At 46.3% G+C, this 25,950-nt stretch overlaps 1 protein-coding gene and 1 long non-coding RNA gene across 2 annotated transcripts in view; both read right to left on the minus strand.

Moving 5' to 3' along the window:
* Positions 1–1,849, minus strand: part of LOC135212398 (uncharacterized) — a 56,488-nt gene extending 54,639 nt beyond the window's left edge. The window contains exons 1-2 of the mRNA XM_064245767.1: positions 1,465–1,849; positions 488–717 (exon numbers count right to left, since the gene is read on the minus strand). Of these exons, the coding sequence (XP_064101837.1) occupies positions 488–717; positions 1,465–1,849 (615 nt within the window). The remainder of the gene's footprint in view (positions 1–487; positions 718–1,464) is intronic.
* The window catches only part of LOC135212738 (uncharacterized), a 170,313-nt gene that overhangs the window by 103,784 nt on the left and 40,579 nt on the right, over positions 1–25,950 (minus strand). The gene's annotated exons all lie outside the window — the stretch shown is intronic.

Consider the following 25,950-nt stretch of genomic DNA (forward strand, 5'->3'; position numbering starts at 1 on the left):
CTGAGAACTCTTGAGAGGACTGTCAATGGGGTCTTATCCACTTACTCGACAGAACCTGATGGCAATTGTCACTGGGGTCCTATCCACTTACATGACAATATACCTATGCCTAATGGCATACAAAGGAGTATAATACTGATCCCGATCACCCGATCCTAACTGTGGATTAGTATTTACGATTGAAAGGAGTTATCCCCAAACACCTTTCAAACAACCTTAAAAACTCAACACCAACCTATTTTGAAAGCAAACTATACAAAATATAAGGATAGAAAAAAAAAATTTAAGGATCAGTCTTATCTCCTTTACCCAGCACTGTATCCGCTGATACATACGGCCCCAGAGAGAAGCACTTCTCGTATGTTACTCTTACATCTCTTAAATAATGTGAGGCAAACACCGAGTTGCACCTCCAATACGTGGCTGCTAAGATGTTTTTCATCGACATGTTCTTATTGAAAAATAACGATGTAGCAACTGCACGTACCTCGTGCGCTTTAACCCTTAATTTCTTAAATGAATCACTATTACAACTCATGTGAGCTTCAGTTATAACATTTCTGACAAAAAAGGCTAATGCATTCTTAGACATTGGTCTTTTCGGGTCTTTAACTGCACACCAGAGGCTCTGATTGCAACCTTGCAACTGTTTCTTCTTTTGCAGGTAAAACTTCAATGCTCTAACAGGGCATAATGTTCTTTCAATTTCATTTCCCACTAATTGAGAAAGCCCTTTTACTTCAAAAGTTCTAGGCCAAGGTCTTGAGGGATTTTCGTTTTTTGCTAAAAACAAAGGTCTGAAAGACAAAACTACCGAGTCTCCCTTAAAGCCCACTCTCGAGTCTAGAGCTTGCAACTCACTTACTCTTTTTGCTGTAGCGAGCGCTATTAGAAAAATACATTTTCTTGTGATGTCTCTGAAAGACGCTTTATCAGGAGGCTCGAATCTCTCTGACATAAGATATCTGAGAACCACATCTAGGTTCCAACTAGGGGTGAGTGAAGTTCTTGATTCAGTTGTCTCAAATGATCGAATTAAATCATGAAGATCTTTGTCATTCTCTATGTTTAGGCCCCTATTCCTGAACACAGCAGACAACATGCTCCTATACCCTCCTTTAATAGTTGACACTGCTAACTGAGATTCCTCCCGCAAATATAGAAGGAAATCAGCAATTTCGGTCACAGAGGTATCGGAGGAGGACAGCTTCTTCGCCTTACACCATCTACGGAAAACTTCCCACTTCGATTGGTATATTCGCTTGGTTGAAGACCTTCTTGCTCTCGCAATTGCTTTTGCAGCTTTGCGAGAAAAGCCTCTCGCTCTGACCAGTCTTTCGATAGTCGAAAGGCAGTCAGGGCGAGAGCGTGGATGTTTTTGTGGTACCTCTCGAAGTGGGGTTGTTTGAGCAGATCTGTCCTTTCGGGAAGAGATCTGGGGAAGTCCACCGTCCATTCCTGTACCTCTGTGAACCATTCTCTTGCAGGCCAATAGGGAGCGATCAACGTCATCCTCATTCCTTCCGAGGACACGAACTTCCTTATTACCTCCCCCAGAATCTTGAATGGGGGAAAAGCATATGCATCTATGCCCATCCAGTTCATGAGCATGGCATCGACTGACAGGGCTCTGGGATCCTCCCCCAACGAGCAGAAGTTCTCCATCCTTCTGGAGAGGAACGTTGCAAATAGGTCTACTTGAGGCTTCCCCCAAAGAGACCATAGTTGCTCGCAGACTTGTGAATGAAGGGTCCATTCTGTTGGAAGGACCTGGTTCTTTCTGCTCAATCTGTCTGCCCTTATATTTCTCCCTCCTTGAACGAATCTCGTCAGGAGCACTATCTTTCATTCCTCCGTCCAGACCAATAGATCCCTTGCCAGCTCGTAAAGGGAGAAAGTGTGTGTCCCCCCCTGTTTTCTTATATATGCCAGAGCCGTGGTGTTGTCCAAGTTGACCTGGACCACCATGCCTCTGACTGCGTTCTCGAAATGTCTCAGGGCCAAATGAATGGCTATGAGCTCTTTTGCATTTATATGCCAGGTCTTCTGTTCTTCCGTCCAGATGCCTGACACTTCCTTCGTCCCTAGTGTTGCTCCCCATCCCGTTTCCGAGGCGTCGGAGAACAACACTAGGTGAGGGTTCTGCAGAGACAAGGACACTCCCTCGTTCTTTCTTAGAGGTTCTAACCACCATCGTAAGTGGTTCTTGATGTTTTCCTCTATGGGAAAGGTATCCGTCAGCTCTCCTGTCTTTCTGTTCCAACTTCTCCTTAGATGGAACTGCAAGGGTCTCATGTGAAGCCTCCCCAGAGAAACGAACTGTTCTAGCGACGAAAGGGTGCCCAGAAGACTGAGCCATTCCCTCGCTGAACTTCGTTCTTTCTCCAGGAAGGCCGAGATCTTTTCCAACCCTCTCGTAATCCTTTCTTGGGATGGATATGCTCGAAAACCCCGAGAATCCATCCGAATCCCCAGATAGACAATGTTCTGGCTGGGGATTGTTTGACTCTTCCCGAGGTTCACGAGCAATCCGAGAGATCTGACTAACTCCAGAGTTATCTCCAAGTCCTCCAAACACTGTTGTTTTGACTGTGCTCTTATAAGCCAATCGTCCAAGTAAAGCGATATTCTCACCCCCTTCAGATGCAGCCATCTTACTACGTTCCTCATCAACGCCGTAAACACCTGAGGAGCCGTCGAGAGGCCGAAGCACAAAGCCCTGAATTGATAAATCCTTCCCTGCACCATGAATCGAAGATACTTCCTCGATGAATGATGCAGGGGGACGTGAAAGTAAGTGTCCTGAAGGTCGAGGGAGACCATCCAATCTCCTGGACGCAGAGCAGCAAGGACCGAGTTGGAGGTCTCCATGGAGAACTTTGTCTTCTCCACGAAGCGGTTCAATGCACTCACGTCCAGGACCGGCCTCCACCCTCCCGAGGCTTTCGGCACTAAAAAGAGGCGATTGTAAAAGCCCCGGGAGTGCGGATCCTGTACTTTCTCGATGGCCTCCTTCTCCAACATTTGCTGTACTAACCCGAGCAGGGCATCTCTTTTTACAGGATCTTTGTACCTCGCTGACAGCTCCCTCGGTGTCGTCGTTAATGGAGGTCTGTTGTTGAAGGGGATGGGGTATCCTTTCTTGAGAACTTGTAGGGACCAAGAATCTGCTTTTCTGAGGCCCATGCTTCTGAAAATTTCAGAAGCCTGGCCCCTACTGGTGCTTGGAGGACTGGAACCTCATTTTGGATTCTTTCTCGGTACTCTAATCGAAGATCTTCCTCTTTTTTCCCCTCCTCTCTTCCTCGGGGCTCGGCTTGAAGAGCTGCCTCGAAAGGGCTATTGAACAGTTCTTGGCTCCCTCTTCGTGGCAGGAACGGCTGGTCTAGGCTTCTTTGCCGACTGCACCAGCAAATCTTGTGTTGCCTTCTCAGTCAGAGTGTGGGAAATATCCCTCACTAACTGAGAAGGAAACAACTGCTTAGACAGAGGGGCGTATAAAAGAGAAGTCCTCTGCACTGGAGAGACTGCCTTAGTCAAGAATGAACTATAGACAGACCTCTTCTTCAGTATTCCCGCCCCGAAAAGGGATGCGACTTCAGCCGATCCATCCTGCACCGCCTTGTCCATACAGGCGAGCACACTATGCAAGACTTCTGGTTCCAAAAACTGAGGGTCTTGTGTCTTCTTGGCCAAAGCCCCAAGGGACCAGTCTAGGAAGTTAAAAACTTCCAAGACATGGAATATTCCCTTGAGGAGATGGTCAATTTCAGACATTGTCCAGTTCGTTTTGGCCGATGGAAGAGCGTGTCTTCTTGCCGAGTCCACCAAGGTTGAGAAGTCCGCTTCAGCAGAGGAGGGAAGAGTAAGTCCCATCGATTCTCCCGTGTTGTACCAAATCCCTCTCCTCCCCGATAGTCTGGAAGGGGGACAGGTAAACACAGTCTTCCCCGCCTCCTCCTTGGTTTTAAGCCAATTTCCGAAAGACTGCAAAGCCCTCTTCATTGAGATGGTCGGTTGCATCTTCAAAAAGGAGGAAGACTTTGCAGTTTTCGTACTCGAAAATAAAGACCGAGGAGAAGGAGGGGCAGCAGGGCTCAGAGACTCTCCGAATTCTTTTAATAAGAGGGCTGTCAAGGTCTTATAGTCTGAAAGACCTGCTCCCTTATTTTCTTCCGAGTCCGAGACATCTTCTAAATCATGAGGAGTTATATTTGGAGATGAGTGCACAACTGGAGGAGGACTCCTCTCTTGGGAAGGTGAAGGGCTCATAGCAACACCGACTGCAACCTGACAAGGGCTACGGCCGCCTGTGCGACGTCTTGAGTCCCTGCCAGGTGTAGGCCGATGTTGCCCTTTGCCTTTGATTACACTAAGACCCTCCTGACAAGGGCGACGGCCGCCTGTGCGACAACTCCCGTCCCTATCAGGAGAAGGCCTTGAATGTTTCTCTATCTTCGCAGAATCAGGCCCATCCTGACAGGGGCTATGGCCGCCTGTGCGACATCTAGAGACCCTGTCAGGTGAAAACTGATCCTGAGAAAAATCCCAAAGAGGAGCCTCTAAGTCCGCCTCAAACTCCGATAAAGCTTCTGATTCATAGCGCCTGAAGCCTGGCTCCTGTAGTTTGGATAAATCCTTGCGCCTGCTTGACACTTGATGGATATTAGGCGCTTCAGGAGTGAGGCGCCTGAAATGAGATTCAGGCGCCCGGCGCTTGGCAGGAGGCTCAGGCTCTTTACGCCTAGTATCAGGCGCTTCAGGCGCTTTGCGCCTCATTTCAGGAGTTTCAGGCGCCTTGCACCTCCTTTCAGGCGCTTCAGGCGCTTTGCGCCTCGCTTCCGGTGCTTCAGGCGCTTTGAGTCTTCTTTCAGGCACCCCAGGCGTTTTGCGCCGCCTCGATCCAGGCGCCTCAGGCGCTTTTCGTCTAGTAGGAGTTTCAGGCTCTTCTAGCCATCCATGAAAATCCTCTCGCCTTGTAGGCGCTTTGTGCCTGACAGAAGCCTGGCGTCTGGCTGGCGCCAGACTCCTGGCAGGCGCCTCGTCCGAGCTCTCAGAGAGTTCCATCGGACGGGATCTTTTAATTGGAATGAATTTATCCTTTCTTCTAGGAGGATCCTTCTTCAGAACTCCTACTAATGAACACGAAAGAGCTTATAATTTGCATGCTGAGAATAATGCACTAGTCTCACATAGTTTAAATGACGATCACCGCATTAATTGGAACGAGTCAAAAGTAATTTTCAATAGTAAGGATACAGGTATTAGAAGGTTAGTTGAAGGAGCAATTATTAACAGGGGTCTCTCTATGGAAGGCAATAAAGCCTTTGCACAAGAAGATTTTATTTTAAATGAAATAATTTGCTGTCAGTTTATCAGAGATTATAACAGATATAGGTTGCATGGTAATAACACCAATAATCTAGCCACCTCTGATACTGCCGCTGCCTCATCTTCTTTCGTTCAGGTAACAGAGACCCATCCCGTGTCCCTAGTTGCAGGCGCCCAAGCTGCTATGGACAACATATCAAACGATTCAAGAGACGAACCGCCACTTCGAAGATCTAGACGATTAGCTGGTTTGCCGTTGGAGAACGAGGGGATAACGTGAAGAGCCAACTACATCATCAAACAGGCTATTTGTAAACTAGTCAAAAAACAGAGTTCTTGTATGGTCACTGTTAGTAATTGTATTCAGATTGACAAGGAGGACCGTGCAGGTCTTCGAAAGCTTTCTGCTTTGTATTTTAAATAACAAGATCAGACATATTACTGTGGATTTACTTTTCCATTTTATTTTATTAACTCATGTGATTATGAGGTTTCTTTGAATGAAGATATTTGTTTTTGCATTTGTTCCAAAATCTTCGTAGCTGCGTCTTCTTTCTCTAATTCCGATGAATGAGAAGGAGCTTCTGCTGAAAAATGATATTGTTATGATACAATAAAGTTTGTTCATACTTACCTGGCAGATATATATAATCAAGTACCCGCCCAACCTCCCCTCGGGGACAGTGGCATTTAAAAATCTGAATAGAAAATGGGAATGGTTCCTGACACCCGCCTCCCAGCGGCGGGAATGGGTACTAACCACCTGGCCGACCACTGCGTGTGCCGGGAGTTTTGAAATTCTGTCGGACTTCGGAAAATACAGCTATATATATATCTGCCAGGTAAGTATGAACAAACTTTATTGTATCATAACAATATCATTTTGTTCATGACACTTACCTGTCAGATATATATGTAGCTGATTCCCACCACTGGAGGTGGGGAGGGACAGAATAAAAAGGATTTTGGGAAACATTTCACATGCAGATGATAGACATCTTGGTTCCTTACCTGTTAGCATAGCTGACTTCGTGATTACTGTCACTCAAGTCTACTTTTGCTTTACTTGAGTCTCCAGCAAGGACGTGACCTGTATAGCTGGTGAGATCTAGATGATTTGACAACGGGGGCGTGACCACAATGTGTCTAGACCATATTGACCATACTTTAAGGGCAGCGAAGCAAAGAAACAACCACCACCTGACCTAGCCTAACAAAGTTAGTCCCTGAAACTTTAAGGCTAAAATAAAGGGAAGTCCGCCTCTAGCGGTCGACCCTACAACCAAAAAACCAACAACAATAATACAAAAGCACACCTATCCATTTTCTAAAGGATAGGATTCGTGCCGCTTCCCATACCCAAAACTGAATCTGCTGATATGTATGGTCCAAGCGAAAAGCAGTTCTCATATGCCACTTTCACATCCCTGAGGTAGTGTGAAGCGAACACAGAGTTGCTTCGCCAAAATGTGGTGCTCACAATGTCGCTGAGCGCCATATTCTTCTGAAATGCCATCGAAGTTGCGACAGCTCTCACTTCATGAGCATTGACTTTCAGAATCTTTAGATCACTATCTGGGCAGGACGAATGAGCATCCCTGATGGTGCTTCTCAAGAAGAACGCTAAGGCGTTCTTAGACATTGGTAAATCAGGTCTTTTCACAGAACACCAAAGATTGTCCGATTGACCTCTACTTTGTTTTGTTCTATCCAGGTAAAATTTTAGAGCTCTGACAGGGCACAGAACTCTTTCTGGCTCTTGACCGACCAACGATCCCTGCTAATCCCGTGATATCGAAGCTCTTGGGCCAGGGATTGGAAGGATTTTCATTTTTGGCTAAAAAGGAAGGACTAAAGGAACAGATTGCATCGTGTCCCCTAAATCCAACATTTTTGCTGATTGCTTGTATCTCACTCACCCTCTTCGCAGTGGCTAGGGTGGTCAGAAAGAGGGCCTTTTTAGTTAAGTCTTTCAGCGAAGCTTCGTGCAAAGGTTCAAAGGGACTCGCCATTAAAAATTTTAGAACTATGTCTAAATTCCACGAGGGTGTCTTAACCTGTGGAACTTTTGATGTCTCGAAGGATCTCAGAAGATCGTGAAGATCCCTATTATTTGTCAAATCTAGGCCTCTATGACGGAATACTGTTGACAGCATACTCTTGTATCCTCTAATTGTTGATACTGCAAGCTTGTCGACATTCCTTAGATGGAACAGGAAATCGGCGATTTGGCTCACAGAGGTCTTGGAGGAGGAAATGCCTTCTTTCCTACACCATCTTCTAATAACAGCCCACTTAGACTGGTAGACAGATTGAGAGGAAACTCTTCTCGCAGTGGCGATAGCTTTTGCCACCGCCTTTGAAAACCCTCTCGCTCTTGCCAGTTTCTTGATAGTCTGAATGCAGTCAGACTCAGAGCGAACGGGTTTTGGTGATATCTCTCGAAGTGGGGCTGTTTGAGAAGATCGGGTCTTACTGGTAGGATTCTTGGAAAGTCCATTAGCAGGGACATGACCTCTGTGAACCACTCGCTCGCTGGCCAGAATGGTGCGACTAGTGTCATCCTTGTTCCTTCTGACACTGCTAACTTCCTTGTTACTTCTCCCAGAAGTTTGAACGGGGGAAAGGCGTATACATCCATCCCCGTCCAGTCCCAAAGCATTGCGTCTACCGCTACTGCTTCCGGTCGATGATCGGAGAACAGTAAAGGGGCAGTCTCTTCGTTTTCGAAGTCGCGAAGAGGTCCACTAACGGTCGTCCCCATAGTTTCCATAACTGTTGGCAGACCTCTATGTGCAGAGTCCATTCTGTTGGAATCAGTTGATTGCGACGGCTTAAAATGTCTGCTCTGACGTTTTGGAATCCTGAAACAAATCTTGTCAAGAGAGTTATGTTCCTCTCTTCTGACCATAACAGGATTTCTCTCGCTATCTTGAAGAGAGAACGAGAGTGTGTCCCCCCCTGTTTCTTGATATAAGAAAGGGCCGTGGTGCTGTCCGCGTTGATCTGAACAACTTGGCCTACGATTTGAACTTGAGAGGCTAGAAGTGCCAAGCGAATCGCCTCCAACTCCTTGAGGTTGATGTGCCAAGGCTTCTGTTCCTTTCTCCAGAGGCCTGACACTTCCTCCTTTCCCAGAGTTGCTCCCCAGCCTGTCATAGACGCGTCTGTAAATAACACTAGGTCGGGGTTCTGAAGACAGAGGGACACTCCTTTCGACATCTTGGTGGGATCGAGCCACCACTCTAGGTGTTTCTTAACCAACGGGGAGATTCTCAAATCCTCCTCTAGGTTTTGTTTGTCCTTGCCAATTTTCTAGTTAGGAAAAAACTGTAGGGGCCTGAGATGTAACCTCCCTAGAGAAACAAACTTCTCCAGCGAAGAAATGGTCCCCAGCAGACTCATCCATTCCTTCGCTGAGCATGTTTCCTTCTCCAAGAAGGCTGACACTTTTTCTAAGCCTTTCCGTTGACGTTCTAGCGACGGAAAAGCCCGAAAAGCCACTGAATCCATCTGAATCCCCAGATACACGATGGACTGTGTTGGGGTCAGATGGGACTTTTCGTAATTGATCAGGAGACCTAAAGATTTCGCCAACAGTAACGTAGTCTGAAGGTCCTCCAGACACCTTGCTCTCGATGACGACCGTATGAGCCAGTCGTCCAGGTAGAGGGAGACTCGTATCTTCGAGAAGTGAAGCCACTTTGCCACGTTCCGCATGAGAAAAGTGAAAATCATTGGAGCTATGCTCAGTCCGAAGCATAGAGCTCTGAACTGGAAGACCTGTCCTCTTAAAATGAACCTGAGGAACTTCCTGGACTGGGGATGGATGGGAACATGGAAGTAAGCGTCTTGGAGATCCAATGACACCATCCAATCCCCTGGTCTCAAGGCCCCCAGGACCGACTGAGATGTTTCCATTTTGAAGGTTTCTTTCTTCATGAAAAGATTCAGACTGCTGACATCTAGGACAGGCCTCCATCCCCCAGACTGCTTCGGAACCAGGAATAACCTGTTGTAGAAGCCTAGGGAATCTGTTAAGAGCACTCGTTCTACTGCTCTCTTCTCGATCATCTGATCTAATAAATCGAGTAGAATCTGTTGCTTTTCTGGCTGATAAGATGGTGACAGGTCTATAGGCTTCATGCTTAAAGGCGGCATGGAGAGAAAGGGAATTTTGTATCCCTTCTCTATTATCTTGAGGGACCAGGCATCTGTCCCCCTTGCTCTCCAAGCCTCTGCAAAGAGAGAAAGTCTCCCTCCCACCGGTGCCTGAAGGGCAAGGTTGTCATTTCTTTCCCCTTTGTTTTGCGGGGGTTTTGCCTCTAGCAAAGCCCCTTCCTCTTGTAGAAGCTCTTGATGTTGCTCTGCCACGAAAGGGCTTAAAATTCTTCTTTGGTGCTTGAGCTGCTCGAGAAGAGGATTGCGCCGCAGGAAGTCTAGATGATTGAGACAACAAATCCTGTGTCGCTTTCTCTTTCAGGTTCACAGATAAATCCTTTACCATATTTTTCAGGAAAAAGATGGGAAGAAAAGTGGGCAAATAATAACTCTGCTTTTTGTGTAGGAGAAAAAACTGATTTAGCAGCAAAACTGCAGAAAAGCGCCCGTTTCTTTAATATTCCCGTAGTAAAGTGGGCCGCTAACTCATCTGAGCCATCCCTTACTGCTTTATCCATACATGACAGGATGCTCGATAACTCTTCTAATGAAACTGATTCTGGGGTCTTAGCTTGTAGACCTAAAGCTCCCAAGCACCAGTCTAGGAAGTTAAATACTTCCAACGTCCTGCGTAGTCCTTTTAGATGGTGATCTATCTCAGGTATAGTCCATGAAACCTTAGCCGAGGACAGGTAAGATCTCCTCGGTGCTTCGACCAGGTTTGAGAAATCACCTTGCGCAGACGAAGGAAGTCTCACCCCTGTTTCTTCTCCGGTCTCATACCATATACCGGCTCTCCCGTTTAACTTAGCTGGAGGAAGCGCAAAGGACGTCTTTCCTTTCGTCTTCCTTGATTCCATCCAGTCATTCATTCTCTTAAACGCTCTTTTAGTAGAAAGCGAAGAAGCCATCCTAACAAAACCCGGAGCTTTTCTCGTCTTGGATGAAGAAAGTTGCGAAGGCGGTGAGAGAGGAACTGGTGCTTGGAATTTTTCCGAAAACAATTCCTTCAGTAAGCGCGTTAACGTGCTATAATCCGTAGAGGCTTCTGCAGGCTCTTCTTCTTCTGCAGGATGTGCATCGTTAGAAGACTCTCCTTGATCTTGACGGGTCGAAGTTTCTTTAGCTAAGCAAGAAGCACTTGTTATTCGAGGCTCTGTTCGTAAGGGGGAGCTCCTATCCGCCGAAGGAATAGACGAAATAATGCGCGAATGTTCCGCTGTTGTCCTTGAAACTCTAAGACTTTCTTGTAAAGCCTTGTCTTTCGAAGCCATCAGAGGCAAAGGTTCTTCAAAAACCTCTTTGCGGGATTCCTGTCGAGCTCCTCTCAGTTGAGTACGCTTATCTTTCTGAACGGAAGAGAAGTCTGATCTAAGTTGAAAATCCCGATTAACCGGGCGTTTAACGTCATCGCGAGCGTCCTTGATCAGGGAGCGAGACTTAGGACTCGCAGGAAGATGCGCGTCTTTCAACGAAAGCTTTCGATCCCGCTGGACTCTATTGTCTATAAAAAGTTTATCCATCAAAGAAGCGTCCTCAAAAGCGTCCTGAAGCGGGACATGCTCTAATGGACGTCGAGCGTCTTTAAAACTTCGCTTAGAACGCTTAACTTGCATCGGGGCGTCCTCCCGAGCGTCCTGGTGAGTCTTACGATCTCTCTTAAAGCGTTGCGAGTTCTCATATTTTAAAGCACGAGCCTTTCGTCGATATTCATACAGTATTTCCCTTTCTTGAGGAGTAAGATCAGACACATAATCTAAACATTGCTCTCTTTGAATCCTAGAGCCTTTTCGAACGTCCTGATACTTCTGGCGTTGGTAGGCTCTCTCATGATAGAAGCGTCGAGTTGATGCAGAAGTCCGGCGAACGTTGACACGAGGCTTCTCTTGCTCGTTCTCAACCTCCTGACAAAAGCGAGGGCCGCCTGTGCGACATCTAACGCTTCTGTCCCCATCGCCACTTCTGGACACTCTCTCTCCGGAAACACTTGCGTGTTCTCGGTTGAGTCTGAAGGATCCAGAAGACGACGACGCAGGAGAGGCTAAAGAACGAGGCGAAGCCGACAAAGGTTGTTTCGATCTTTTAACAGGAAGCCAAAGATCCTTTCTACGCCGTTGAGGCTCTTCTTCTCTCCTTGCGAAGAAAGCCGACAATCGTTGACGCAATTGCATACGAGTCTCATTAGATGGTGAAGTTCCGTGTTCAGGCGAAGGACTCATCATATGCGAAGAAGGGCGAGTTAATGCTTTCTTCTTCCTCTGGACTCTAAAACGATGAAAGTTCTCAAAAGCGTCCTCATCAGAAGACGTCCTGAATCTGCATCAGTCTTCAAAATGTTCGGGTGATGATGAAAGAATAGGACGAGAAGTAGGACATGAAGCGTCCCCTTTCTTAAAACCTCTCCTAAGAGGACGAGAAAGACGCTGGCCGCCTGTGCGACATCTAATGTCAATCTCGTTCTCCCCTTGAGAGGCCCTCTGAGAGCTCCATCCCCGGTAAGGAGAGGACGCCTCAGAGGACGAAAAACACTCTTTCAATATCCGCGCTCCTTCACACGCTTCGGCAGCCTGGGAAGCGTCCACAGGATCTGCTGAAGGGACGCCAGACCGGTGGGAATTTCCCGTAGCCCTCCTTCGGTTTTCGACATGTCCATTCCCTGAGTCCTGGGAGTCCGACAGAGGTCTATTCCTAGAGGCACTATGGGACCGATCTAGGGGCATTAATATTCTCACTACACTTCACTGTGGTCTTCAATGCACTCACTTTCGATTCTAGTGCACGAATTGACTCCATGATGGAAGAAAGGGCAATACCTTCTGAAGTAATAGCTTCATTACCTGAAGGTAAATACACAGGGTTAGATGTAACAACCTCTACAGGAAGGTCAGAATGCAAATTACTACCCTTACTTTTCACAGAAGCACTTCTGGAGGAAGATCTTCTGATTCTATCCCTTTCAAGCTTACGAACATACGAATCATAAGTCTTCCATTCATTCTCTGTTAACCTTTCACACTCTTTACACCTATCATTCATCAAGCAAATATGATCTCTACATTTCGTGCATAATGTATGAGGATCCACCGAAGCTTTCGGTAGCCTCACTTTACACTCTAGCACGCTACACACTCTAAAACCAGTTGAACCAGAACTAGACATATTAGAGAAAACCAAAACCAAATCCAATGAAAAACCACAATCGCGTATGAATCAAATACTCAAGTGAACAAAGAGTTTATCCAAAATCCTAGGCGGAGGTCTGTAAACAGTTGTTTACCGACCGGCGACAGAAAAAAATCTGAATAGAAAATGGGAATGGTTCCTGACACCCGCCTCCCAGCGGCGGGAATGGGTACTAACCACCTGGCCGACCACTGCGTGTGCCGGGAGTTTTGAAATTCTGTCGGACTTCGGAAAATACAGCTATATATATATCTGACAGGTAAGTGTCATGAACAAATACCTCCTTTCTCTTCTTTTCCGGAGGATATTCTTCCGGGAATTCTTCCGGGCTAGAGTCGAATACTGGAGACCTCCAAGATCTCTTCGAAGGCCTCGATAATCTGTCAGAACTCCATCCTTTCTTCAAAGACGAATCAGAAGAAGAAAAGCACTGTTTTAGGACGTCTTTCCAACGACTATCCTTGGCAGTCTGGGACGCAACTACAGAATCTGCCGAGGGGACGCCTGACCGGTGGGGATTCTCTGAAACCTCCCTGCGGCTTTCGACATTCCTTCTCCTCTGGGCTTGGGAGCTTGGAAGAGGTCTAGACCTGGGAGCGAGACAGAGCCGATCAGACGCACCCTCCACTTCACTAGGAACACTTTCACTATGCTTACCTTCCAATTCCTTTAGTTTACGCTCCATTTCCAAAAGTGAAGCTTTTAGACTTGCAATTTCCGATGTTGAACTTGCCAAGTCGGATATTTGGGAAGGTAAAGCTGTATGGGAGGAAACATTTGGATTAGAGATAGGCAAGCGACCACTAACTGGCTCGTTAGAGACCGACCTACTCACACTCTTGGAAGAGGCTTTTCTAGCCCTATCCCTTTCCAACTTTCTCAAATAAGAATCAAGTAACTTCCATTCCTCCTCATTTAAATTCTTGCATTCGTCGCATGTATTCAATTGTGAGCATACATTCCCTCTACAATTCTTACAAGTAGTGTGAGGATCTACCGAAGCTTTCGGTAGTCTCACATAACTTTCTTTCACACACACTCTGAACGAAAACGAAATATCAGACATTCTGAGAAAAATCCAAATCCGAAATAAAAAAACAGTCCACAATAGCGTATGCCAAAAACACGATCCAGATACGTCACCAAATAGCAGTCCAAAAGATCAACGGCGATGAAATTCGAAAGTCAAAGTCAGGAGGGACTAGCAAACGATGTTACCAACCCCGGCGACAGAGAAAATCTGGTTCAAGAACGGTAATGGTTCCTATTCCTGCCACCCAGCGGCAGGCCGGTAGATCACCTGACCTACCTGTAGTGTGTGCCGCGAAATTTGAATTTCTGTCGGGGACGACGGAGTCTATAGCTAAGTATATATCTGACAGGGAAGTTGAATGTATGAAAACTGTTTGCTCTGGTGTGTTAATGGCAGAAACAGGATGAAAAAGAGAACCCCGAAGCAATCTCTGGAGAATGGCCAAATAAAGAAGAATGTGTAAAGACACAAGTTTTAGGAGAAATTGGGAAAGAAAGAAACTAGACAGACTGTTCCCCACGATAACCTTGGCAAACATCATTAAAAACTAAGGAAAATTCCTCAAGACGTGATCGTGAATACAGTCCGTATTCAAACTACTGTAATTCATCTTACGATAAATCTATTTTATGATGGGGTTAGTGATTAAAATCGACACTACTACATTTCAAAATAAGTTTCTATATGTCGCGTGCAGCCGCGTGCAGTCAGGCAGCGAGATGGTTTCAATACCCAATTTTGGCCAAACGCCAAGTACTATTGGGACTAAGAGGTCATTCAGCGCTGAAAAGGAAATTGACAGTAAAAGGTGTAACAGGAGGAAAAAACTCTATTGCACTATGAATCAAGTGTTAGATGGTGAAAAGTAAGATGAAGAAAGAGAATATGAAAAGAGGAAAGTAAATGGAAGGAACAGGAAGGAGAGAGAGAGAGAGAGAGAAGAGAGAGACGAGAGAAGAGGAGGAGAGAGAGAGAGAGAGAGAGAGAGTGAGAGAGAGAGAGAGAGAGAGAGAGAGATAGATAGAGAGAGAGAAGAGAGAGGAGGAGAGAGAGAGAGAGAGAGAGAGAGCAAATTACAATCGTGTAATTCTCCATCTCCATAACTTTACAACATCTTTTTAGTTAATAAGTATTATTTTAACTATATACATATATAACTGTGTACAGCTATGAACAACCGAATGAGACATTTGTTTGCTAATACGATGGAATCCTAGCAACATCCATTACGGTATTCAAACCACGTACGACAGTAAACACTTACAGTATTTATGTTATAAATGTAGCTGAAGCTGTTAAGGTAATATTACGGGTTTCGGCAACATGAATAAAATTCTCCAAGTTTTATGTGAATTCAAAACACAGTCTTGGTAAAAAGAAAACTACTAGCATGAAAGAGCTCATCGCTGTTGTTTTCACACTGACAAAGATAAATTACGTAAAGCCTGTAATACCGACAAGAAAGAGTGAAAACGAACGGAATCACTGAAAATTACGCAAACTCTCAACAGAAAAGAGTAGTTGCAATAAGACGTATTAGTCAAATTTGTACTTGAAATTACGTCGTGAGACGAACACTATGACTTCGTTCCAATATAAGTAGAGTATCCAGATATTGATTTATGCTAACTATGATCAAGAACATTCGCCGAGACCCAATGAGATGATTGCATCTGGAGTGAAAGAATTGACTAGTTGGCATCTCTGCCTGTCTGGGACACGTCTCTCCCCCCCACCAAGTAGGGCTATGCGCTAACGGCAACTTGTAATTTTAATTCCATTGAATTGTAATCAATTACACATTTTCAAGGTAATTTAAGTTTAAATCTTAACCTATCTCATATCAAATTTGACATGTAATTTTAATGATGCAACTGGTAATTTTATTCGTGACTGTAATTGACATGAGGCATCGTGTAAATATTGACGGAAATTTGTCTGCTAAGCTGATGAAAACGTCATACCACCAAATTCCGTTACCAGAAGGAACATTCTTGGAAAGTAATGAAATGTACAAATTCTTATGATTTCTGATTTATATGATACAAAATACCATTATCAGCTATGTTAAAATTTTATAGTTAAAAGACCGCCTTACCGCTTGACCACTGCAAGGTAAAAGCAAGGAATAGTTGGGGGAGGAGCTTAGATACGTCAGACCGAGCCAGCCAATCAGGGCCAAGAAGCGCTTTGGAATAACTATACTTCCTCAATTTTCCTCGGCCAAGAATGAGTTAAATAAGGGGTACTTCTATATAAGCATTCCTCATCGTTCGTCCCCGCGAATACGAAAGCCACCAGGAATTGGGGCGTCAAATGTATTTCGCCGAGTTTAGTACGAGCCCCTGGGGGATAATTACAGTCGTCCGAATAAATATTACTTAAAATTCTTGTTCAGGAGATACAACTGCATAGAAAAACAGCACCTGCCATAGTCTAGGCAGCCGCGGAATAGTAATATAGATCAACCGTATTGATGATATGATAATATGAGGATATATACAATATTAGATTACGCAGCTGGCAAGCTTACACAGTCCAACAATGCTAAAGTACAATCGAATCTGATTCTCATTCTCGTTTAATTACATTCTTGTACCGAATATTATACGATTCGATACTTGTTTCGTGTTCAATTACTCTGGTAGCGAATCATCATAAGTCAGAATGCATTTATCTCCAGGATTGGCCAATACTTGTAATTACTAAACAGCCATGTAGTATAGAGGATACTTTAGGCTGGACTACTGTGTTAATTTTATGCAGTTTCTCTTGTAGTGAATTATCGAAAGACCATATGCATTGTCTAAAGATTAACTGATATAATAATTACTGTGCCGTATATGAATAATGAAATAGGCCTGATCACCAGGATTGCCACTATGGCAAGACGAACAAAATTTACCCAAAACTTTTGAACCAAACCAGAAACCACATCCAAATGATCAACCACGGACTAGAAGCTTCTATTGCAAAGAACTCGAAGCGGGAAATAAAACCAAGGGTGGTACTAAAGACGAACCTTCACAGTAGACACTACTAGGGAGTCCGAACCCTACAGAACCTAACCTGCTACTCTCTTCCCAAACACTACTTAACCTATTACTGCTACTTATCTGTCCCTGGCCTAACTTTACATTAGCCTTAGAACTTACACCTCAAGGGGGAACCTGCTGCTTAACACTGCCTGCTCCGCGCCGGCAGGGGGGCCGCAGATCCTACACTCTGTGCTTGCGGTTCTCAATAACCCCCGGCACCCGTTAGAGCTGGTTCTGGAACAGGCAGGGGAGCTAAAAGAGAACGATTAGATAACCTACGCTACTGCTGCTATCTTTATTTCAATTAGCTTTGTCATGAAATGGCAAACAATTTAGGCATTTTCTATCCTCCAATTCTGAACCGTTCCTACTGTAGCTCTTCTTGGCTTAACTCTCGCGATTTTGCCGCTATCTTCTATATGCTCTTGGTAGTCCTAAGTGATCTAATGAACTAATCCTTACATTCTATACACCTCTGTATGACATACATTACACTTCCCTACAGCTAGAACAAACGGAATGTCTGTCATTTGAGGGTACTCATCCTTTGTTGCACTAGCACAGGAACGAAGTATGCCGACATCTCAACCCGCAACTGTTGGAGGCGAGGCTGATGAAGCAGAGATGAAGTAAGGATTTGTTGGCGAGGCTCAACCATCTCCCGACGATAACAGAGAAGTTCCAAAAGTAATCAAAATACGATCCAAATCGGGGATATTCGGAAGAGACGTTGTAAACGAAAGGCAAGGATATCAAAAACCAATCAAGGCCTCAGTAAACACTGTGAGGGTCGGGCTACATGACCATGAGTTCGCTGGGAGCAGGACCAGGTCCGGCTCACCACGCGAACGAATAACAATTGAGAATTTGAGAAGACAAGCCTCTGGTGGCCGGTATTTGCAGCAGCCTTGCCAACGGCAACTCATTTGACCAGATTTTACCTGCAGCGTTGGTAATGCTGACAGTTAAAATTACCCACTTAGTGGGTAAATATGTGAGGATATAGTTCGGGCTGGTCAGTGACCAGGGATAATTCAGGTGTTCCGGGAGTGTGTTGCAATACGAGGACAGCACTGTCTTCAAGGTAAGTAAAATTTTAAATTCTGATAATGGCTTCCACACCAGGATCACTGAATGTCTGCCTCTGCAGTTGAGTCCTAAGCCAATATTCCCACTGCTGTACTGCATGGCTTGTTACAGCTTTATCAATCAAATCCAACTAATGTTGAAAGCCACCAGACAGTAGGTACTCTACCCAACCCTCTCAAGGACATAAGATCACCCCTCTCGTTATGATGAGCCCTGTCCTTCTACCATCCAAACTATGTAAGCAAAAAAAAATTGACAAATCAACTACTTACTGGCAACATGAAGCTCATTTTTGTAATCGGTTGTCTTGCAGTTTGCAAGTTCTGGATAATTTTATACGGGAAAGCCACTCCCTCTTTGTTTCTCCCCTATCCAGACTTCTTCCAAACAATTATAGGACCACAGTGGGAACTGTGGGGTTCTTGGGCGGGGAGTGAACACCACAAACAACAATGGTAAAGTTGACTTCAAACACAAGCAGTGGAAACAATGGAACATGGAATGCAAAATGATATTGTTAGTATACAATAAAGTTTTGTACATACTTACCTGGCAGATATATACTTAGCTTACGTCTCTGACGTCACGACAGAAAATTCAAAACTCGCGGCACACGCTACAGGTAGGTCAGGTGATCTACCTTACCCGCTGGTGGGTGGCGGGTGTAAGAACCAATCCCCCTTTCTTGTCAGATTTTTTCTTCCACCTGTCTCCTGAGGGGAGGCTGGGAGGGCCATCAATCGTATATATCTGCCAGGTAAGTATGTACAAAACTTTATTGAATACTAACAATATCATTTTTGTACATGAACTTCCCTGCCAGATATATACTTAGCTGATTGACACCCTTGGTGGAGGGAAAGAGACACACTCACCTAGAAAGTGGGGGCAACACATGTTAAAGGAATAAAAATATACCCTTGGTTCTTACCTGATTTAGGCAGAAGACTTCATAGTTACTGTCTATTAGTCTGCGTTGCCTAAAGAGTTACAGCGAGGGCGTGACCTATAGCTGAAGAACTCTTTGGGTCTACCAATGGGAACTGAGTCCACTTACTTGGCAGAATCCAAACAGGGTCTGGTCAATAGGGATCAACCCGCTTACATGACAGAGCCTATCACTACCAAATGCAAGGAGCCTCAAGCACAACCGATCACCTGACCAATTACAAATATTAGTATACGAAAGAAGGAGCTGCCTCCTGCAACCTCCTTCATACCAACCAAAAAAAACTCAATACCAAAAACTAACAGGGAAAAAAGATTAAAAAAGGATGTGTTTCAGCTCCCTGCCCCAGCACTGAATTCGCCGATACGTAAGGGCCTAGCCCAAAGCACTTTTCATACGTAATCGTTACGTCTTTTAGGTAGTGATTGGAGAAGACTGATTCACACCTCCAAAAAGTGGCCTTCATGAGGTTTTGCAATGACATATTCTTCTTGAAAGCCAAAGACGTCGCGGTGGCCCTTACTTCGTGCGCCTTGACTTTCAGAAGTCTAAACTGTTCCTGATTGCACGATGTGTGGGCTTCTCTAATAACATTCCTGATAAAGAATGAGAGGGCATTTTTAGATAAGGGCCTACTGGGGTCCCTTACCGAGCACCAGAGATTGCTTGCATTAGCCCCAAGTCTTCTCTTCCTCTGAAGATAAAATTTAAGGCTTCTCACCGGGCAAAGAGATCTCTCCTCTTCTGTCCCAACTAAGGAGGATAAGCTTTTAATTTTGAAGCTCCTGGGCCACGGTAAAGATGGGTTTTCATTCTTGGCCAGGAAAGACGGAAGAAAAGAGCAAACAGCGGAGCCTCCTTGGAAACCTACCTCACCTTCTAGAGCTTGCAGCTCGCTGACTCTCTTCGCTGAAGCTAACGCACAGAGAAAAAGAGTCTTCATCGAGAGGTCTCTGAACGAAGCTGTATGGGGAGGTTCGAATCTTGAGGACCTCAGGAAGAGCAGTACGACATCTAGATTCCAGCTAGGGACTAAGCAAGAGGTTCTTTTACCCGTCTCAAACGGCTTGATTAAATCACGGAGGTCCTTATCTTCAGATATGTTTAATCCTCTGTGACGAAAAACTGAAGAAAGCATGCTCCTGTAGCCCTTGATGGTAGAGACTACTAACCCGCATTTTTCTCTCAGGAAGAGAAGAAAATCTGCTATCTGAGTCACAGAGGTACTGGAGGAGGAAACTTTATGAGTCCTGCACCAACGTCGAAAAACATCCCACTTCGACTGGTAGACCCTGGTGGTGGAAGGTCTATGTGCATTGGCAATAGCCCTTGCAGACTTTGCCGAAAAGCCCTTAGCTCTGACGAGACTCTTGATAGTCTGAATCCAGTCAGACTGAGAGCGGGGAGGTTCTTGTGAAACCTGTCGAAGTGGGGCTGTTTGAGCAGATCGACTCTTTGTGGTAGGGATCTTGGAACATCCACCAACCATTCCAGTACCTCTGTGAACCAGTCGTGGGCGGGCCAGAACGGAGCTATCAAGGTCATCCTCGCTCCTTCTGAAGCTGCGAACTTCCTTAGCGTTTCCCCTAGAATCTTGAAAGGCGGGAACGCGTAAAGATCTAGGTTTTTCCAATCCATCAGGAATGCATCTATTGACACTGCTCTCGGGTCTGCAATAGGGGAGCAGTATAGATCTATCCTCGCATTCCTGGAGGTCGCAAAGAGATCGAGATGGGGCCTGCCCCACGTCTTCCACAGCTCCTGGCATACGTCCGAGTGCAGAGTCCACTCTGAGGGAAGGACTTGATTCCTTCTGCTTAGCAGATCCGCTCTGACATTTCTTTCTCCCTGTACGAACCTGGTGAGGAGACTTATCCTCCTTTCCTCCGACCACAGGAGGAGCGATCTCGCTGTCTCGTACAGGGAGAAAGAGCGAGTCCCCCCCTGTTTCCGAATGTAAGCCAGGGCTGTGGTGTTGTCCGAGTTGATCTGAACTGATGTTTCCTTTACGAGGGGTTCGAAGGCTTTGAGAGCGAACCAAATCGCCGTCAGCTCTTTCCTGTTGATGTGCCAGGACATCTGATCCCCCATCCAGGTGCCTGACACTTCTCTCGACCCGAGAGTAGCTCCCCAACCTATGGCTGACGGGTCTGCATATAACACTAGGCTGGGGTTCTGAATGTGCAAGGAAATGCCTTCCTTGAACAGGAGAGGGTCTAGCCACCAACGGAGATCCTCCTTTACCACTTGCGAAATCTTGAACGCAAAGTCTAGACCCTGAGATCTTCGGTTCCAGTTCCTCGTCAGGAAGAACTGTAGGGGTCTGAGGTGTAACCTCTCTAGAGAAACGAATTGCTCCAGCGAGGAGAGTGTCCCCAACAGACTCATCCACTCCCTCGCTGTGCATACATCTTTCTCTAGAAAGGTTGCGACCTTCTCCGAAGATCGGGTTATCCTCTCTGGGGAAGGATACGCCCAAAAAACCTAAGAAGCCATCCGAATCCCCAGACAGATATGATCTTGACTGGGGATTAGCTGTGACTTCTCGAAATTCACTAGCAAACCCAGAGAAGCTGCTAAATTCAACGTTAAGCGAAGGTCCTCCAGACATTTCTCCTTCGACTTGGCCCTGATTAGCCAATCGTCTAAGTAGAGGGAAATCCTCACTCCCTCGAGATGAAGCCACTGAGCAACGTTCTTCATCAGCCCTGTGAAGACTTGGGGGGCTGTGGAAAGGCTGAAGCATAGGGCCCTGAACTGAAACACGTTCCCTCCCCACATGAATCTCAGAAACTTGCTTGACGAAGGATGGACCGGCACGTGGAAGTAAGCGTCCTGAAGGTCCAGTGACACCATCCAGTCCCCGGGACGAAGAGCTGCTAAGACTGATGAAGTCGTCTCCATAGCGAACTTCCTCTTCTTCACAAAGACGTTCAGGGCGCTTACGTCCAGAACCGGCCTCCATCCTCCTGAGGTCTTGGGAACAAGGAACAGACGGTTGTAGAAACCCGCGGAAAGAGGGTCCTCTACCATCTCTATTGCCTCTTTCTCCAGCATAAGCTCTACTGCTAGAGCGAGGGCTTGATTCATGAGTGGGTCTTTGTATTTGGCCACCAGCTCCCTTGGTGTGGTGGTCAAAGGTGGTCTCAAGATAAAGGGAATGAGGTATCCCTTCTTGATGATAGCGAGGGACCAGTTGTCCGCCCCCTTCTGTGGCCCAGACGTTCTGCAAAATTTCAGAAGTCTGGCACCCACAGTCGTCTGGAGGACACGAGAGCTATTTCTTGGCCCTAATAGACCGCGAGAAGGTCCTTCCTCTTCTAGGTGGTCTCAAACCTCTGGAGGAAGAAGTGCGGGACGAAGGGCCTCCTCGAAAGGGCTCCTGCCTACTCTGACTGTCCTTCTTCGTTTTCTGCTGGAACGAAGTTTTCGGGATCCTAGCTGAACGAGCCAGCATATCCTACGTCGCTTTTGCTGACAACGAGCTGGAAATATCGTTGATTATCTTCTTTGGGAAGAGCTGCGGAGAAAGTTGAGAGTATAACAAGGAAGCTCTCTGCGCATGGGAAACAGCCTTGGTTAGAAAGGAGCAGAAAACTGCCCTTTTCTTTACCACTCCTGCTCCAAAAAGTGAAGCTATCTCCCCGGATCCATCTCTAACTGCCTTGTCCATACAAGACAGCACCGCGTGAAGATCTTCAGGTGAAAGAGAGTCTTGATCTTGGGTCCTCTTTGCCATGACTCCAAGGGTCCAGTCAAGAAAGTTAAAAACTTCTAAGACCCGGAACATTCCCTTCAGAAGGTGATCTAACTCGCTCATACCCCCACGTCGTCTTCGCAGAATTAAGAGCCGAGCGACGTGCGGAATCAACCAACGAAGAGAAGTCCGAGTCAGCCGAAGAGGGAAGAGTCAGACCCGTACCAGAACCCCATCTTTCCCGTAAGTTTGGACGGGGAAAAGAAAGACGGTCTTCCCCTTCTCCTCCTTCGAGACCAACCAATTATCGAAGTTCTTCAGAGCCTTCTTCATCGACACGGTCGTTTTCATCTTAACGACTGAAGACTTCTTCGATGTATTAGTCGTCGAAAATAAGGATGGAGGTGACGGAGGAGCGACGGCCGAAAGAGACTCCCCAAAATCTTGCAAGAGGAGGTCAGTCAATCTCTTGTACGAAGACACTGAAGAATCCTTGGGCAAATCTTCCTCAGAATCCCCAAGATTCTCTTCAGACGAATGACGCTTGGAAGATCTACTGCAAGGAGGAGAGCTTTTCCTCGGAGAGCGCCTACTAGGCGAGTGCCTACTGGGAGAATGTCCACTGGGAGAGCGCTGAGAGAGCGCCTACTAGGAGAGCGCCTAGAGGGAGAGCGCCTACTAGGAGAGCGCCTACTAGGAGAGCGCCTACTAGGAGAGCGCCTACTAGCGGAAGTTCCCCTGTCGGAAGCAAAGTCCAGGTCCACAGATGAGCGCCTGGACGAGGGAGAGCGCTTATCAGGCTCTCTGCGCCTGCCAGACTCAACACGTCTGCCAGGCTCTTGGCGCCTGTCAGACTCAAAACCCCTACCAGGCTCATGGCGCCTGCCACGGGGAGAAAAAACTTCCACGGAAGAGTCCCTGTCTGAAGCAAGGCGCTTACAAGGCTCTGTGCGCCATATCCAATCGGGAGCGATCAAAAGGAGAGGATTGCCTCCATTGGCGCCTACTAGGCTCTTGGCGCCTACAAACTTCTGTACGTTCAACCAAGGGCAAACGGAATCCTGGCGGGGGAAGAGCCACTGGAGAATGGCGCCTACTAGGCTCCGGGCGCCCGTCAAAAGGAGAGCGGCTACCAGGCGAAGAACTCCTCCTCCGCTCCTGACGAGTACGAGGCTCTTGGCGCCTGTCAAGCTCTTGACGCTTAACCGAAGAAGAGCGGAAATCTTGAGGAGAGCGCCTGCCAGGCTCCTTGCGCCTGACATGCTCAATACGCTTGCTGGGGAGAGAGGAGAGCCTACTCTGAGAGCGATCCCGAATTTCAACCTGAAATTCTGAAGTCCTACTACGAGGCTCAAGAACACCTCTAGCAGGAGGAGAGCGAGCAGAAGAGAAGTTCCTTGACTTCTTCACCGGAAGCGAGACATCCTTCCGACGATGAGAAGACCCAGCAATAGAATCTGCTAAAGCCGAAATCTGCGCCTGCAGACCCACCAAGATGCGCGCAGGAGATCTCTTGAAATCCTCTACTGGAGACGTTGTCCGGGACCGAACAGGAGAAGCGTAAACTGCAGAACTCTTGGCTCTCTTGCATTCCACTTCAGGCTCTTCCGCGAAGGATTCGGGGCTGGAAGGAAGGGCGCAAGGTACTTTCCAGGGCCTCTTGAGAGGGCGAGACGACTCCGAGGCGCTCCATCTACGCTTAGGAGAAGGCGACGAAGATGACGAGAAACACTGGTGCAACACCTCCTTCTTGGCTCGATCCAAGGCAGCCCCTGGGAACGAGCAACAGGATCTGACCAGAGGGGACGCCTGACCGGTGGGGGTTCTCCCTAACCTTCCTGCGGCTTTGACTTTCCTCCTCCACTGGGTCTGGGAGTCTGGAAGAGGTCTAGGCCTGGAAGCGTTAGTGAGCTGGTCAGACGCACCCTCCACTGCACTAGGGGCACTGCACTGATCACTTGCACTGTCACTCTTACCTTGTAGAGAGCGAGCGAAGCTCTCCTTACTCCTGATCGAGGCTCTCCCGGAAGCAACCTCCGAAAACGAATCTTCGGGTTCAAAGCTGGGCGCAGGGGCTGAAACTGGAGAAGGAACTACTTCTACTACAGGGTTCTCAACGTCAATTTCACTCACTCTCGATCTACTCGAGCTCCTTGAAGAAGCCTTGCGCGCCCTATCCTTCTCCAACTTCCTTAAATAAGAAGACAGAGCCTTCCAACCATCCTCATCTAAACTCTCGCACTCTTTACAAGGGTTAACTAAAGAGCATTCATTCCCTCTTCATAACATACATACGGAGTGAGGATCTAAAGCAGATTTTGGAAGCCTCACTTTACAGTCACTCACTGAACAAACTCTAAATAAAGCAGGTTTCTTAACCTCAGAATCATCCATGATTACTAATCCAGAGAAAAATCCAAAAGAAAAATCCAAATAAACAATCTAAATAGTGTATGCCAAGCCAACAGACAAAAGGGTACTTCACCAAAATCCAATTCGTCGGCAACGAGAAAGAATCTAACTATCGGAAGGACTGAACAACAGGTGTTGTCCAGCCAGCGACAGAAAAAAATCTGACAAGAAAGGGGGATTGGTTCTTACACCCGCCACCCAGCGGCGGGTAAGGTAGATCACCTGACCTACCTGCAGTGTGTGCCGCGAGTTTTGAATTTTCTGTCGTGACGTCAGAGACGTAAGCTAAGTATATATCTGGCAGGGAAGTTCATGTACAAAAATTTAGGCCCAAGGTCATTTAGTACATTTCCCATATTTTAGAAATATCAAGACATCCAGATGAAAGATTTGCAGAGTTCAGTGAAGAATGTGGGTTATATCATCATGTACTTAGACCCTTTGTTCAAGATTCAGGTTAAGAATATTCCACAAAACACAAGGCTATTTCACTCATACCAAACCTTCCCCCATGAAAATCACACAAGTAATGAAACACTACTTATGAAAAGAGCAAGTGTCCACAAACACAACAAATTAGGAATTTAGGATATGATAACTGTGTGTAAAAGGGAGATGCAAAAATTAAAGAGCAGATGGAATCACTATGTAGGGGGAACAGAATGGAAAATATCTCCACCTGTGAAACATTTCTGCAACAAGCAGCTAAGCAGCTCAAGAATGTACCCTGAGATGCCGGTGGGACCAAACAGGATCTTCTTACATTAACCAGTCTAGATATAGCTTGTCATCGACTTGTGGTTTATATATGCAAAAAATGGGAAAAATGTAAAAGCTATAATTAATTCAATGATGTTATTTAATCCCAGCATGGTAAGAAATCTGTCGTATCATTCATTCCTTCCTGGCAGCTCTCTCCAATTAACAGCGTAACATCCCTCCAAAAATCATATCAAGCATAAGACTAACCCCAGCTTCTCGTCCATCGTGCTATTTCACCACTGTAGTTGGTGTTACCCATTCATATAAGCTTGGTGTTCCCCACCCATAATAGTAC

The sequence above is a fragment of the Macrobrachium nipponense genome, chromosome 41 (genome assembly GCF_015104395.2).
Source record: "Macrobrachium nipponense isolate FS-2020 chromosome 41, ASM1510439v2, whole genome shotgun sequence".
NCBI classification, from domain to species: Eukaryota; Metazoa; Arthropoda; class Malacostraca; order Decapoda; family Palaemonidae; genus Macrobrachium; species Macrobrachium nipponense.